At 43.1% G+C, this 15,396-nt stretch overlaps 5 protein-coding genes across 6 annotated transcripts; 2 read left to right on the forward strand and 3 right to left on the reverse strand.

Annotated features, from left to right (window-relative positions):
- Positions 1–61: 61 nt before the first annotated feature.
- Positions 62–7,344, reverse strand: LOC120454536 (CDC42 small effector protein homolog). Its single transcript, XM_039639914.2, has 3 exons — positions 7,212–7,344; positions 1,593–1,951; positions 62–1,068 (listed from the first exon to the last, which is right to left on the reverse strand). The coding sequence occupies exons 2-3, from the start codon at positions 1,839–1,841 to the stop codon at positions 1,060–1,062; spliced, it is 258 nt and encodes an 85-aa protein (XP_039495848.1). The 5' UTR covers positions 1,842–1,951; positions 7,212–7,344; the 3' UTR covers positions 62–1,059.
- LOC120454535 (DPH4 homolog) lies at positions 4,164–7,338 on the reverse strand. Of its 2 annotated transcripts, none has more exons than XM_039639913.1 (2): positions 7,212–7,338; positions 4,164–6,084 (listed from the first exon to the last, which is right to left on the reverse strand). In XM_039639913.1, the coding sequence occupies exon 2, from the start codon at positions 6,082–6,084 to the stop codon at positions 5,530–5,532; it is 555 nt and encodes a 184-aa protein (XP_039495847.1). In that variant the 5' UTR covers positions 7,212–7,338; the 3' UTR covers positions 4,164–5,529. The 2 variants fall into 2 exon arrangements, with proteins under 2 accessions (XP_039495847.1, XP_039495846.1); XM_039639912.2 differs by lacking the exon at positions 7,212–7,338 and adding an exon at positions 6,144–6,700 and having other exon boundaries at positions 4,165–6,084.
- A 369-nt stretch (positions 7,345–7,713) lies between the features above and the next one.
- LOC120451021 (60S ribosomal protein L13a) lies at positions 7,714–9,292 on the forward strand. The gene is made up of 3 exons (XM_039634346.2): positions 7,714–7,843; positions 8,219–8,459; positions 8,849–9,292. The coding sequence occupies exons 1-3, from the start codon at positions 7,823–7,825 to the stop codon at positions 9,202–9,204; spliced, it is 618 nt and encodes a 205-aa protein (XP_039490280.1). The 5' UTR covers positions 7,714–7,822; the 3' UTR covers positions 9,205–9,292.
- A 131-nt stretch (positions 9,293–9,423) lies between these two features.
- On the reverse strand, positions 9,424–10,565 carry LOC120451017. The gene is made up of 2 exons (XM_039634342.1): positions 10,221–10,565; positions 9,424–10,163 (listed from the first exon to the last, which is right to left on the reverse strand). Exons 1-2 carry the CDS (start codon positions 10,359–10,361, stop codon positions 9,477–9,479), a joined length of 828 nt encoding a protein of 275 aa, XP_039490276.1. The 5' UTR covers positions 10,362–10,565; the 3' UTR covers positions 9,424–9,476.
- A 439-nt stretch (positions 10,566–11,004) lies between these two features.
- On the forward strand, positions 11,005–15,381 carry LOC120451016 (trichohyalin). Its single transcript, XM_039634341.1, has one exon. It carries the CDS (start codon positions 11,111–11,113, stop codon positions 15,311–15,313), a length of 4,203 nt encoding a protein of 1,400 aa, XP_039490275.1. The 5' UTR covers positions 11,005–11,110; the 3' UTR covers positions 15,314–15,381.
- Positions 15,382–15,396: the final 15 nt, after the last annotated feature.

Consider the following 15,396-nt stretch of genomic DNA (forward strand, 5'->3'; position numbering starts at 1 on the left):
CGTGATGCTGCAAGATACTTCCAAGTGCCCACTGATGTTTGCCATTAAAACACACGAGATATTTACGGTTTGCTTTTAAATATATATATATTTCCATAAATTATTGCCTATAATATTTGTTTATACAATTAGTCTATATGCTTAAAACCCAACGCATTCTAAACTCTTTCTTCTCCTTTGTTATCTACAACGGCATCTGATTTCACAACTATATATTTATGTTTCTTGAAACGGGGTTCTACAAAGGTACTTGTCCATCTAAGGTGAATTGTCGCTGGCCCAGAAACCACATACTCCAGTCTGCATGGGATCTAATCCTGTTGAGATGCACTCCCCAAGCACTCAAATATAGAAAACCATCTAAAACTGATTACTTTGTGCTTTGAAAATGATTGTGCGACACTTTGCCTTATTATCGCTGTGTATATACGCTGTGTAAGTGCTACATCAGCTTTTGTAAATTAAGTTTTGCTAGTTGCACCGTTTCAGCCAAAAACCATCGGTCAGACTATTTATTGCTGTTGGTGATTATAAGGCAGTTTTCGTAAGAGCTTAATAGACGATTTCAAAATTGGGCTTTGCAAATGGTAATCATTATGTATAGGAAATTAACAGGAGTTCCCCCTGTATTCCTTTGTCTTCTCATTAAGTACATTTCGAAATGATACCTTATCCTGAAACTCTGTGTGTAAATCGTTTCAGGCTTAATTGTCGCTTGATTTTGGTCGCTTGGCACTCTTTGCAATTTTTCATTTAGCTAATACTCACAAAAAGCAAATCACCCAAAATAGAGTGGGTCCGCGGATAAAAGCCGAAATGCATTCCGTTGTCTCGCAGTCTGGTTTCTATTTTTTGTTCTTATGTGGAACCTAATCTAAGCACCTCCTCATGACTCCCAGATCTGGGCGCCGTTTAGGCCTCCACTCCCTCCCATTTTGTGCCACGAATCGTAAAAGGTATGTCTGCTGCTCCTCTCCTCCTCCTTCTCTGTAGAAAATTGCACGAAATGCACTTCATAGCGGAGATGGTGATGGTGTTGCCAGGTGATGGGGGCTTCCATCAGCAAGCCTGCGAATAAAGAGCAAAACCGAAAGAAACATGAGTCGAGGACCATGTGCCTGTCAACCATTTAAGCGACGCACTAGACCGTGTCCAGTGCCCGCCCAGTGCTCAACAGCTCCGTTGTCTCAATTAGCTCCATATGAGAGGTATTCGTGGGTGAGACAAGGGGATTAGGAGGCAGGGGCGGCCTTATCAGCCATCGGGCTTTCAACATTATCATTCGTATGTATGTGTGTCGATAAAAGGGGTATATAAAAAGGGGTAGATTCATTGAATTTTGGTAGAGTGGGGTGTGTTATTCGCTCAATGGGAAGCTCAATCGCTGGGATGTGGGTTAAGCCCCTAGTAAATGGAACTCTGGGGAGAACTGAATGGAGAACTGAACATTTGCTATTTTTTTTTTCGTTGTAGAACATTCACAAGCAACTGAAGATGTAGATATATGAATAAAATGGATTGCGACCAGTGATTCACATGAAGCAGTTAGTTAGTTTGGAGACCAATTGGCCAAGTTGGTTAAGTCAACTCACATGCAGCGAGTGTATCGAGTTGGTCTCGTAGCCGCCCTTGCTCTGCATCTGGGTTGAGATCGCGTTGAGGCGGTTGGCCGACAGCTCCACGTCCGCGGATCCGATGTGGCCCGTGTGGACGAAGTTGGTGGGATTGCCGATCATGGACCGGTCGATGCGCAGGCGTTGGTGTGGGCGGCGGGAGGGCGATCGCTGCTGCTGGAAGCAGCACGAGAACCACTGCAGCCAGATCTCGCCGGTGCTGGCCATCTTCCCCTTGCTCTTGGCTAGCTGGCAGGCGCTGGACGGCGATTCAGTATTTCGGTGTTGCGGACGATCAATCGTGAGGCAGCTGCTCCCAGCCAGGCTGGCTGTGACTCCTAAAATGATCAAATGGCGGTTGAGCGATTAAGTAAATACTTTATGAAGTTAAGAATTAACTTTAAATGTTGTTATTCAATTACCTATCAATCGCTACACTTTCAAGGTTGAAGGCAATCTTCTCGCATTTGGAGATGATAATGCAATTAGTCAAATTAGTAGATATAACTATAGTTATAGGCCTAAACCAACTTTTTATTAATACATAAATACAGCTAATGGGAAATAAGAATACGTGTATTCAGTTCCAACCCAAAAGAGCCATCTATGGACCCACAACCAACCATTTGCGTTGCTCCAGAAAACCAGTGACGTACAGAGATGTGCGATTCATTCCGCTGGCATTTTCCGCCGGCTGTGGAAGGTGTGGGAGGCCTATCTGCATCTGCATGCTGTTTGCCCGCTCTACTTGCTGTTCCACTTGCTACCAGCTTTTCACTTGGCTAGCAACTCGGATACAGACACAGAATCAGGTGCGGCGGCCACCTTGGTCAGGCATTTGCAGTCTCGCAAAACAGAAACAGAAACCGAAACAGAACAACAGAATTATAAGTATAGGGTGTTTTTTTTAGAGGTATAGAACTTTAAATTGCAATAAAACAACGATGGATTATTCGATTGACATGAATTTTATTGACATGAAAGATAATCTTGTGGCATTACATTTTAAATATGATTTCTGGCATATGACCGCCACGGCTGGCTCGGATGTAGTCCAATCTGGACGTCCAATTTGCAATGACTTTTTCCAACATATTTGGCCGTATATCGGCAATAACACGGCGAATGTTGTCTTCCAAATGGTTTAGCGTTTGTGGCTTATCCGCATAGACCAATGACTTTACATAGCCCCACAAAAAGTAGTCTAGCGGTGTTAAATCACAAGATCTTGGAGGCTTATGAAAAATCGGGAACAACAGCAATCTCGTTTTGGGCCCATTCGACGAATCTACGCCTTGCTTGATGATCGTTTGGTTTCAATTCTTGCACGAGTTGGATTTTGTAAGCACGCATGACGAATTGCCAAACCAAACTGAGAATAAATCACTTGACAGCTGTTAAATCGGTCGCCATCTTGAACAGTAATGCCAACTTAAAGTTCTATACCTCTAAAAAAAACACCCGTTATAAGGCAACAGAAAGGAACCAGAAAGAAGACGGGACTTCGAAGCTATCACTCACGATCTTCGTGGTCTGCTGGCTCAACTAGTTCGGGTTCTGGGGAAGATCTTGTTTGCCTTTTTTTGACTGGTTTCTGTTCGGTTTCAATTGAATCCTTAAGTCATCTGTATAAATACCGAAAGTTATATGGCTCCATAACCATCAGTTGTTCTGGACAAAATACGGACAACTGTTTTCAAAAATATACATATGCGCATTTGTCACTCAACTTTAAACGATGGCAATCAGATTTATAATTACATTTCACATTCAGGAAAGCGATTGGAAATTTGAAATTTGTTTATGTTTAAATTCTAGCAGGGTATGCGTTGACCTGTATTTTTTTAATAACTAAACTAAATAGTTTAGTATTTACACATTAGTGTAAATATCAACTGAACTAATTCAGCACTATTGAAAGTACATAACTACATGATGCCCCTTCATCGCTTTCCTTCTAACGGAGTTCCAATTTAAGCTGCCATTAGATCACAAAGATGGTTAGTGGCTATGACAGGCAAACTTCTTGGGCTTTCTACGCGTGTTGCGCAGTCTTTCGTCTTCGGTCTTTCGTCTTTAGTCTTTCTTCTGGCCACTGGGCAATTAAAGCTGCTCAAGCGTCTTTAATGCCTTAATGCCGAGTGAAAACGAAATGAAAGTGCCAGGCGGCAGGGCAGCGATGTGGAGTTGGAATATGCCAATGGTCGTCTGACTTGGGGCAGTGGATGGAGCTGGAGCTGGAGATGGAGCTCGGTCCGGCTTATTGTAGCCAACATATCTGCACTTTCCGAGAGCGAACGTTACTAACGTTATTATCTCAAATCGCGACGCGTGTCACACAACAAAAGTTACGCACTGTAAGAAATCAGCCCGAACTTGAACTCTAAATCGAATTAAATTTATAGACAATTCCCCAAAAAAAAAACATAAAAGAATTTGGGTAAATGTAATCTAAGTGATTTACTCTATCTAACAAAAAATTAAATGTTTAAATGTCAGCTTTTCAGCTTTGTAAATATATTTTTTGGTACTTGGAAAATAAGTTTAATAACTTAATGTTACTTATATCCTTAACTGCAAGTAAATTTATTAGAAAAACTCAAATGATGCTTCTATTACTTTATATTCAAAAATGTGTATTCCACTTATTTTCCCTCAGTGTGCGAACAACTTGCCACTAAGGCAACTACGCAGGAATAATTGAAGGAATGACGAAATGAATGAGGGCCAAATGCGCTAAAGCGTTTCAATTTTCTGTGTCAAAAGCCTATTAAAGTGAGAGATAACCAAGATAACTGCACTAAAAAAAATAACGTGAATAGGTTATACAATGGCTATGCATTTAGATTCAAGACCTTTCTTTTAAGACATCCTAACGCAGCTAAAAAATAGCTTAATTTAAACACACGCCTTTACTTGCACCTAATCAAACATTTTCCAAGACAGGTGTCAGGTATTTTCTCCAGTGTAATATACAAATGTAACAGTTCATATTCGAAAGGTACGCACGTTTTCCACCGCCTGTTGTTTTCTCATATAGACCGAACTCGAACTGGGGCTGGAAATCAAGTGTTTATTAAGCCCGTCTGCCGGTTTATGTTAATAGCACTTATGCGCAGACTAGCATATAGACACACTCACTATAGACAGTCATGTGCACGTTTAGAAATCGAAAGCTAGACAAGCGTTAATTAACCATCGAGATCGAGTGATGTATTTATCCGGTGGCCTGAGATTTTCCAAGGGGCATTGATAAAAGCCAATCACAACAAAAAATCTCCGACTGACTGGGTGTGCTTATTTGCCCATCTACTGCAAATTACTTTGCAATAATCATAAATAAATGGATTCCCGACGCGGCCACTCTGCTTTTTCGTATGCTCTCTACACAGTTATTTATAAGTATTTTTAAGCTTTTTTGGGCCTTTGCAATGCTGACATCATCGTCGACGTTGCTGCGATCGAGCAGGGTTATTGAATCTTCACAAAAAGCGAAAAATTGGCAAACTCGAGTAAATACAATTACATTTAAAGAACTTAATACCCCATTGTTTCTCTCTCGAATATGGAATCCAATGGAAGTCGAAGGAGCTACATTTCGTTAAAAGGGATATAGTTAAATACTATTTAATAAAATAATATAAATAATGAATAAGTCCCAAATCAAAGTAAGGTACCACCAATTGATTACATCACTTTCGAGCACAACAGGAGACAAAGAAAGGGGCAGGGTCGAAATGCACAACGTCGATGTCGATGACAACATGCTTTGCATATGAAAAGGGAGTCCGGGGTTCAAGAACCCAATAAACGGTATAGAGTATAAACTTCGTTTTCAAAGAGCTCTTAATCGAATAGTTTAAAGCAGAAGCATTGTGCTGGGTAGCAGTTCCATTATTTCCCCCTCCGCTTTTCTTTATTTACAACTTGCGGCTTGTTTCACAATAATCACTAAAGAGCACTCGTTGCACTCCACAATCACTTCGGGTGACTCATCATCGTCTGCGGGTCCATCGAACAGATACTGTCCGCCGCATCGGCAGTCGTACGCGTAGCTCCACATTGTCGCCGGTCTTTTGTTTGCATCGTATTCCGAATCAGATGCTCGGGAGGGAGGTGGAGGTGGTGATGGAGGTGCCGGTGCCGGTGCCTCGTCGTCTTCTTCGATTTCCACTTGGATCCGCTGCATTTCATCCAGCACGACGGTGGCGTATATGTTGCTATGAGCTCGGAATTTCGACTGCAGCAGTTCGGCGTCGTAGTACTTGCGCCTAATGGGATCTTTCAGCGTGTTCCACGCCGCGTTTATTGCATTGAAGTCGCTGTTCTGGAGCTCCGATCCCGGATTTGGGTCATCGAGTTGCCGCAATTTGTCGGGATGACATTGTAGTATCAATTGTTTGTAGCTGCCTTTGATCTCCTCGAAACTGGCCGTGGATGACACATTCAAGAGTTCATAGAAGTCGGGCATCTGGAAAGGGGAAATCCGTGAAGTTTTTGTATTGAAAACATAAATATCTTTGTACTTACTTTTAGTCTAAAGGTAGGATACCCTCATTTAAGCCACTTAAACACTTTATTTGCAATCAATTTTCAAAAACCAAACACTTTATCAATATTTAACAAGTTTATAATTTTATGTACCAATACATAAAATATTTATGTTAAACTAGTAATGATGCAGTACTTGGTATGCAGCATTTAAGTTAAGTTATTTTAAAGTTTATATTGTGAATTGTTTTTGTGAGTCACACTAATCTGAATGTTTAGCTTAGGTAACTGATAGTAAAATACTTCTCAAATGTAAGTTTAAAACGAATCTTTTCACAAATAAAGCCCGATTTTAGATGCCGAAATGATAGCAAATTTGTTTATTCTTGAAACGCCGTAAAAAATGTGCGACTAAAAAGCGTGGTGTTTACCAACACTAATATTCAAATGTCCAAAGCAGCTGTTTGTTATTTACATGGAACGTGTCGCTCGATGGAATAAATAACAGTTAATTTAATCAATATGAAAACGGCACCCCCATCTCACGCACTCAGTCACACCCACACATACACACGCACGCAGCCTTTGTTGCTGGATTAACGGAAATGGGAAATGTCCCCAAGAAAGGAGTGTTTTTGATTGAGCGTGTATATTTTTTTTTATATATTTATGTTGCTAGGGTGCGATAAACATTCATATCCACACAAATAAGAGCTGGAAAATGCATTGCATGTGCGCCGGTCATAATTTACAGTCCGTCCATAGATGCCGTTCCCCAATCCTCATAAAAGAGAAAAGTAGGACATATTGTCAAAAGTCAGGCCCCAATTGCACTTGGAGAGCCAAAAACAAGGTCAATAAACTGGTTAGCAGCGGCAACCAAAAAAAAAATACAGCCCGTATTAACACGAACAGCGAATGTGGCATCGCACACGCTGACCCAATTTCAAATTTAGCGAAAATGGAAAGAGGCAAACAACTTGCCCCGAGACCGGAACTTCGAGCTAATTAATTAATGGCAGAACATCGAACATCGAACAGGAGACACCTAATTTAGAATGCACATATGATTTTCGTGGGTGCCGCCGCTGGCAATTCAAAACTTGCCTTATAAGGTGACGACTTTCCTGCTCCCAGGTTACGTGTGGAAATCTCTTGTTGCGCCGCCGATTTGTTTATTAATTGAGCACTGTTGTTTTTCGGAAGGAGCGGTAAGTGGTACAACCCACGCACTTTTCAGAACTTTTCAGTCTCTTGTTCTCAGCACTTTTTCGAACACCGAAGCACACGCCTTGCTCTCGCCCGCATATAGCAAGTGTCGTCATGTGAAGCTGTATTCAGCCAGCACTTAACTCGCGTTTATTCACTGCGACTTAGGGGTTGCAACTTGCAAGCAGCGCGTTAAACGTTTACAGCAGACAAAAGTGTTTAAACTTTAAAAGTTTCTAGCGATGGAACAAAACACCGATGCAGCGAATATCGATTTTTTTTGTTATATCGATGTTAAGCGATGCGACGAGTTATTAGTAAGGACATATTGCGTATTTTAGAGGAATATCGTTATCGTTCAACGACCACTGGGTTTGTGTCTCGGCTAACTAAAAATGTGGCAGCGCAGAAGGTCTCAGTGAACTAGTTCCGATATCCAAAGCAACCCTGCGAAGCGATGGTCGAACTGTCAACGCAACTTCCGCCTTCTTTCCGTGCGGTTCGTAAAAATGACTGGTTTGACGAACAGGGTAAGTGCCGAAAAAATGCAAATAAAACGGTGCGAGGCCCAAGCAAATGTGTGGAAAGTATTGCGCGCAATAGTGCCCAACAGTGCGAGTGCTAGAATTAGCAAACTAGAGGCGTAAAAGTGCTGTTTTGAGTGTTCGAAAGGGCGTCGCGTCGTACACGTGCCAAAATACACGGCATCTGTGCAAGCCCGAAGTGAGCTCTTAGCCCAAGGCTAAAAAACAGTGTAATGATTTGGTTGTTAATGAAAAACAACGTGTTTCAACGAGTCTATGTTTCCACACACATTTGTTTATGCGTTTGCGGGCAAACCTAACCTCCCCCACATTGCTGGAATTGTTTTTCTTATTTAACTTAAATTTCCCTTTTAACTTCAGACCGTTGTTATTGATGGTCGCGGCCATTTGCTCGGCCGCCTGGCCTCCGTGGTGGCCAAGTACCTGTTGCAGGGCGGCAAGGTGGCCGTTGTCCGCTGCGAGGAGCTGAACCTTTCCGGACACTTCTACAGGAACAAGATCAAGTTCCTGGCCTACCTGCGCAAGCGGTGCAACGTGAACCCGGCCCGTGGTCCATTCCACTTCCGTGCCCCGTCTCGCATCTTCTACAAGGCTGTCCGAGGTATGTACTCTCACCCTTCGCCACCCGGAGGAGAGTAGTTGTGTTCAGAGCAGTTCCATGATGTTTTCAAACTTATTACCTACATTATTTGAACAAGTAACCGTGTAAACGAAACATAACTGAGAGATACTGCTGCAGTTGCTGCTGCTCCAACTTCGAATACCCAACCCAATAATTCACCTACTAATCATTATTTTCTTTACTCTTTTAGGTAAGCAATTAAAACTGATTGGATGCTGCTGCTCCACTCGACATGATGAATATTACATTCTTACCTACATTATTTGAACGAGAAACCGTGTAACCAACTCTCAACTGATGCTTTCACCTAGCTAAACCTCCCGCCAGAATTGGTAATCCCGACTCACCGGCTATTTTCTCCATTTCAGGAATGATCCCACACAAGACCAAGCGTGGCCAGGCCGCCCTCGCCCGTCTGCGTGTCTTCGACGGCATCCCCTCGCCCTACGACAAGCGTCGCCGCGTCGTCGTGCCCATCGCCATGCGTGTGTTGACTCTGCGTTCCGACCGCAAGTACTGCCAGGTCGGTCGCCTGTCGCACGAGGTCGGCTGGCACTACCAGGATGTGATCAAGAGCCTGGAGCGCAAGCGCAAGGCCAAGCTCCGTGTCACCCTCAAGCACAACCGCGAGCTGAAGAAGCTGACGGTCAAGGCGCGCGAGAACATCGCGAAGGCCGCCGAGCCCTTCAACAAAATCATCAAATCCTACGGCTACGAGGTTTAAGGGAAACAACAAGGGCAGAATTACATACGTTCAGATGCGTAGAAGTTTTTTAAAAGAGAATAAAACAACATCTAGTTTAAAAAACAAACTCGTCCTTAAGGGTCTCATATTTGTTTACAAACAAACATCGTCTTAATGAAATCTAAAAGATAAGAGGAATTTAAACAATTGTCTTTTCAAACAATTGGCATATACATATGTATGTTTATGCAGCGGGTAGGAAATTGATCTTTATTTAAGGTAAACGCTACAAATAATTGTAAGAGCAATATCTAAAATAGCTTTTTCAATATCAGCGATTTTGAACACTGATATCTATGTTTTAGCTTTGCTTCCCAATTATTCAATAGATTTAATATGTCATCATTATTTGGTTCCTTCATATTTTCAAATGCTTTGAAAAATTCCGCTTCTGATTCCGCGGTTTCCTTGCTGATACTGTTTTTAGCTCTAATTGCACCGTCAATTATTTGCTTATGGATCATTTGTATTCCTTCGAATATTTTGATGAGCATTTTAAGTGTGTTTTCTTTAACGACATTATCCTTAACATACTCCTCGTAGGCAGTCGCGTTTTGAAATATTGCGTTCGCTTGCGCTGGTTCCATTTCTAAGTAATCGGGATCAGATGAGTTGCTTGGCCGGTCCATTTCCTCTCGAAACTCGTTGGCGAAATGTTTCTCCGCGTTGGACAGGAACTCCATGTTAGCGGACCAGATGACTGTGAAGAGCAACATTCTAAATGTCTCAAATGAACCCAGAAATTTGCACAAAATCATCTTGTCCGCATCGGGCAAAGTGACGATCGGAGGCAGCGGAGTGGTGGTTATCCAAAACTCATTGTTCCAGTCGATTGTGTCGACTGGTGTAGAGGTCTCTATGGTCCAATCTGAATCCTCTGGCTTTGCTTTATTCGAAGTGGGAGCTTCTGAATTCGTTGGAGCGCCACACGCGTAGCTCTGAAATAATGTTCCAGGATCATACACACGTTGAACAACTATCTTTTGAGAACTTACCAAGAAAGCTAAAGCTGCAATGATATACGAATGCATTTTGCGCCGTATAAAAAGTATTACTGTGCAGCTTCTAGTTCTGGCCTTCGTTTTTATAGGAAAATATGCAGTGGATAATGACTTCATATCAGTAACCAGCCACATCCATAGTGCTAAAATAGGAGAAAGGGAAAGTTTTGTTCATGGAAAAATCCATGCCATCTCAGAGCTTAAGCTATTAAGCTATTTATGTATTAAACACGACGCACTCAAAGGAAAGGAAAATTTGATATCTTAATAAACTATTGCTGGCTTATGTTATGTTATTTACGAGGATAAGAAATTCTCTGAGTTTACTGGGATAACAGTTTCATGTTTGTGATAAGTATTTGGGTTTGGTTGTTTCTAACATTGGGGTTTTAATAAACTAAACATAATTTAAAGGTAGGAACTAACAAATTTCATATTGCAATCTCTATATAGACATGTGAATATAAATACTCATTAAAAGAACATGTATTTTTATAAAAAGCCAATTTGAATTCTTAGCAAAACTATTTGGCTATACTTGCAAACGAAATAAGCAATTCTTTTAAATAATTTTCAGGTTCTTTTACAGTTCACTCCAGAAACGAAGTTTATTCAAATGGATTTTATATCGTAGTATTTGTTATGTATAATAAATTCAAACCTTTTAAAACCTCATTTACAAGAAAAGAAACAACTATATTAGATTCGTTAAAAAGTAAAAGCATCTCAGTTTCGTTTTGACTTTTCAGAATCGGAGCAAGCCAAAGATCAATATTAAAGAATTTACCTGAGTCGTGACAGTACTTTGATTTCTTCAGTAGGGTTGTGCAAATATGATTTAAAGAAATAAAGTAAAAATACTATTTTAAAGCATTCAAATTACAATGACCAACGTCAAGAAAAAGGATGAAATGAATCGCGGCAGGAGGAGTCGATTGGAGGACAGTTACCGCCAAAACGCGAGGATTATGCGCAGACTGACTGCCCGACAGGCGACTGCCATGGATCTCGACCTGTGCGCCAAGTGGATGAACGTGTTTAGACGAGCTACCAAGGAGGAGCGCAGGGCGAAGGACTACCTCGTGGAGCTGATTCTTCGCCAGCTGCGGGAAACGGGCCACCTGTCGCTGCCCTTCACCAACCTGGCAAACTGCAGTCTGGACCTTCGCCTGCTCCTGGACGAGGAGGGACGTCAACGGCTGCGTCGCATCAGTCCACGTCAGGTGTTGGCCCCGATGCCGTCGAGCAGCAGCATGACCAGGAGGCGGGATAAGTCGTCTTCGTTTGAGTGGAGACGGAGGATGCGACATCTGGACCAGCTGGAAGACCAGTACTGGCGTGAGGAACAGGAAGTGTGGAGCTTGCAGCAGCCATCCGCGAAGTGTCTTAAGCCGAAGCCGCTGGCCGCAGTGTCGAGACAACGGAATCGCGTCAAGACGATCGGCGTCCAGGCGGATGTCCCACTGCTCACGCCACGGGCTGAACGTGATCTCTGCGAGCGCGAGCGAAAACAGTGCGAAATTCTGAAGCGGCGGGAACGGGATCTCGCGCAGCGGCAGCTCAGGGAGCAGGAGCGAGAACGTCAGAGGACTCTGCTGGCCAAACAGCAGATGCTGGAAAAGCAGCGCCTGGAAAAGGCGCGTCAACTACGCGACCGACGATTGCGGGAGCAGCAGATAAAAGTCAAGGAGCGGCGCGACCACGAGCGCCATCTGTTGTTGAAAAAGCGAAATGAGCGGCGTCTGCAAGAGCAGCGTTCATGGGCCCAGCGACGCCCCAGTTCACCTTCATCTCAGTTTGTGGAAATTCAGCAGGGAGCGAGTCTAGAGCCGAAACCAGAAGCTCGACATGACCACGATACCAGGCACTTGTCCCAAACGACCAAGTCCGTGCCAGTCGACAGCAACACTACCCAAAGTGCGAAACGGATGCAGCAGTTGCACCTTCGGGAGGAAAACATAAGGCGGAAAGTGCTGGCCTATGAACAGCTCAAGAAATATCATCGGGAGAGGGCGCAAGTTGAACGGTTGCGGTTGGAGGGGAATGCAGAGCAGAACAAAGAATCCAGGAATCTACAGATGCATGTGACAGAAAGAAAAAACCTTAAACAAAAGAATGTGGAGAAAGAAATGGAAACCGAACAAAGGAAAGAATTTCAAGAAAAAATTAAAAATATTCCTAATAGGTTTAATCAGCGACAGGAGAGAGAAGACTTTGAACGAAGAAATGCCCCAATAATAGCAAAAAGCGATCATAAGGAGGAGTTATGTAGGAAGAGGCAGTTGGAGACCAGTGACGCCAAAGGAAATGATCAAATTGATAGACAGGACCAGAAGAATAGGGAGGAAATTGAAAGAAAGCGGGAACAGGAGGCTAAAATCATTCAAGAACGGCAGGAAAGAGAAGAGTTTGAAAGAAAAGTTTTGCAAAAATTAGAAACCGAACGAAGAGAACGGAAAGAGTTCGAAAGAAATAGGCAAGAGGAGCTCAGGATTCTGAAGGAACGTCAGGAAAAAGAAGAGTTTGAAAGAAGAGAATTGGAAAAAAAATTAAAAGCCGACCTAAAACAACAGGAAGAATTAGAAAGACAGCGAGAAGATAAACTTGAAAAACTCCCAGATAAAGAATTTGAGAGAAAATTTTTTGATAAACTAGAAGCCGATCGAAAAATACGGGAGGAATTCGAAAGACAAAGGCGGGAAGAACTCAAAAATCTTAGCGAACGCCAGGAAAAAGAAGAGTTTGAAAGAAAAGAATTAGAGAAAAAACTGGAAGCTGAGCAAAAACAGAAGGAAGACATACAAAAATTGCGAGAAGAGGATTTGAAGTGTCTCAAATCACTCCAAAGCAGAGAAGAATTTGAAAGACAAGTGTTGGAAAAACTAGAAGCCGAACGAAAAGAAAGAGAAGCATTCGAAAGAAAGACCTGCGAGGAACGTGAGCGAGAGGAGAAAACAATTGACGACCTTAAAAAGAAATTCCAGGATTTGCAAGAGCGAGATGCAGAGTGGAATGAGCAACAACTCAAACGAGCACTCGATACAAAAGAGCAAGAAGATTGCGAAAGAATTGCCAGGGAAGAAGAAAGACTTGAAGAAAGGCTGTTGGAAAAGCTTAAACGCAGCAAAGTGGAAAGAGAAGCACGGGAGAGAAAGAAATGCGAAGATGATTTGCAAAGAGGAAAGCTCCTTAGAAAGTGGCTTCAAAAGCAAGAGCAAAAGGAAGACAGGGAAAGAGAAGAACGCGAGAAACGTGAAAGGAAAATTAAGGAGAGCCTAACTAAAGATGGTAATAGGCGCAGGGAAAGAGAGGGGGCTGAGGGAAATTCCCGAGAGGAACTCGATCGATTACCAAAGGAAAGACAGGAAAAGAAAAAGGTGGAAAAAGAAAGCCAGAAAAGTTTCGTTTGGAAACAAGACGAAGAGGAGGTCGATCGACGTTACCCAGTAAGCCCGAAACAGGAGGAGATAGAAAGAGATATAAGAATTCAGAAGATATCACAGAGTGGGGAAACAGAGCTCATGATAAAATATGAGGCAAGAAAGGTGGCGAAGCGGCTGCAGGGGCACCTAATAAGTCGACTAGGGGATCACAGGGCAGGAGTAGGACATTTGGGTGGCGAAAAGAACTTAAAGCAAGTTGCAAGCGAAAGAAAGTCTGAAAGCGAAAAGTCTGTGGAGAATGCCCCCGGAGACATGTTGAAACCAGGACTAACTGGCAAAGATGTGACGAACGTTAATCGAAATTCTCAGCAACTAGAAGGCGATCGTTATGAGAATGCCAAAGTCCGGTTAAAAATGCTTGAAGAAAGGAACAGCAGGATAATTCAGCAAGTGCAGGAAAAGTTTCAGGTGCTTGAAAAGCTGCGGCTGGAAGCAGGAGAACTGGATGCTCAATATCCTTTCAACAAGCGTTACAAGCTACAATCTTCAAAGACAAGATCTTCAAAGACGCGTAGCGCCCGATGGGCTCAAGAGGAGTCCGGAGCAGAGCATTTTCCCAGTCAGGGTCGGAATGGCGTCATCCGCTCTAGCAGCGATAGCGATGCGATTCCGGAACCCTGTTTCACCCTCGTGGGCACGTACTGTCCACTCAAGAAGACCTACACGGTGGAGCGCCAAAGTGCTCCACCCATCCCATACCAAGACTCAGCGCAGCGGGAAGCCTTCGGTTCCTATGTACGCAACCAGGTGGTCGATTGGCCACCACCAAGTTCCTACTCTACTGACGCGGCAGCACCGAGCGAGGAACGAGCACCAAGTGAAGACAAGTCAAGTGGCATTGGCTTGACCTACTGCATACGAACTGGAAGGAAGCGTTTTCCGCAGATCAAACAATCCGAGATTAATCAGGATTCTTGCGGGCTGAAGGAGGATCCGTTGCAGCAGAGACGGGTTTTTGGACAGCTACTATCGCAGGCTCGGACATTCGATTGCAGTCCGGAAATATTGAGCGCGGAGAACTTTCTTCTAGAGAAAAAACTGGCTGGAGCTAAAAACAAATATTTGCAGGAGTCAGTTCTGCGAATTTCAAGGTATGTCATAAGTTTATTCCAGAATGACGGATTTATCGAGAGTTTCGAGGAAGAGAATGCATCTCTGGAAAATGAAGAACTGGAGCAAATCTATCTGCAAAAGATCGATAGCACATTGCTGTTTCCCAAGCCAATCTTTGGGACTCTTATGTCGACTCTGCTAACATCCAACGAGTCAATTTCGCCCCATGTCTCGGAGAAAATGTTAAGTTTTGAAGTCGAGCTGAAGTCTCACCTCAAAAAGATGTTCATCCGCGATTTTGCACGACGAGGTGTTGGAGCTCTGAGGCGCAAAGCCAAGCACTTGATGAATCAACAGCGTCAACTACAAAGCCGACGCCTGGCCGAGATATGTCGCAATTCCGAGGAGCAGACTTCTGAGTTGTGGAGGCGGCTGTCCAGAAGCAGTGACTCCTTACGCGGGATCAGGAATCTCTTTCGCGATTGTTGCGACCTGCGTGACCCAATCTCAGGCGTCGCACTCCAAAGCATCGAGCGCCTCTACAAGGAATGGAAGGATCAGCGGTTTGGTGTGAATTATAAGCAATGTTGATTTCATTTTCCTTTTAGAATATTTTCAGTTTTGTTTATGGTTTAATTTCGATCTTGCCTGTGTTAAAAGTGGATTTTATTTGT

The sequence above is a fragment of the Drosophila santomea genome, chromosome 3R (assembly GCF_016746245.2).
Source record: "Drosophila santomea strain STO CAGO 1482 chromosome 3R, Prin_Dsan_1.1, whole genome shotgun sequence".
NCBI classification, from domain to species: domain Eukaryota; kingdom Metazoa; phylum Arthropoda; class Insecta; order Diptera; family Drosophilidae; genus Drosophila; species Drosophila santomea.

What these genes read in the sequence shown, in the direction of transcription:
- LOC120454536 (XM_039639914.2), bottom strand. Translation starts at nt 1,841, where the DNA reads ATGGCCAGCACCGGCGAGATCTGGCTGCAGTGGTTCTCGTGCTGCTTC.
- LOC120451016 (XM_039634341.1), top strand. Translation starts at nt 11,111, where the DNA reads ATGACCAACGTCAAGAAAAAGGATGAAATGAATCGCGGCAGGAGGAGT.
- LOC120454535 (XM_039639913.1), bottom strand. Translation starts at nt 6,084, where the DNA reads ATGCCCGACTTCTATGAACTCTTGAATGTGTCATCCACGGCCAGTTTC.
- LOC120451021 (XM_039634346.2), top strand. Translation starts at nt 7,823, where the DNA reads ATGACTGGTTTGACGAACAGG. An exon ending in TGACTGGTTTGACGAACAGG is followed by an intron (nt 7,844 to 8,218) that starts GTAAGTGCCGAA and finishes TTTTAACTTCAG; the next exon opens with ACCGTTGTTATTGATGGTCG. An exon ending in CTTCTACAAGGCTGTCCGAG is followed by an intron (nt 8,460 to 8,848) that starts GTATGTACTCTC and finishes TCTCCATTTCAG; the next exon opens with GAATGATCCCACACAAGACC.
- LOC120451017 (XM_039634342.1), bottom strand. Translation starts at nt 10,361, where the DNA reads ATGTGGCTGGTTACTGATATGAAGTCATTATCCACTGCATATTTTCCT. An exon ending in TTGCAGCTTTAGCTTTCTTG is followed by an intron (nt 10,164 to 10,220) that starts GTAAGTTCTCAA and finishes ACATTATTTCAG; the next exon opens with AGCTACGCGTGTGGCGCTCC.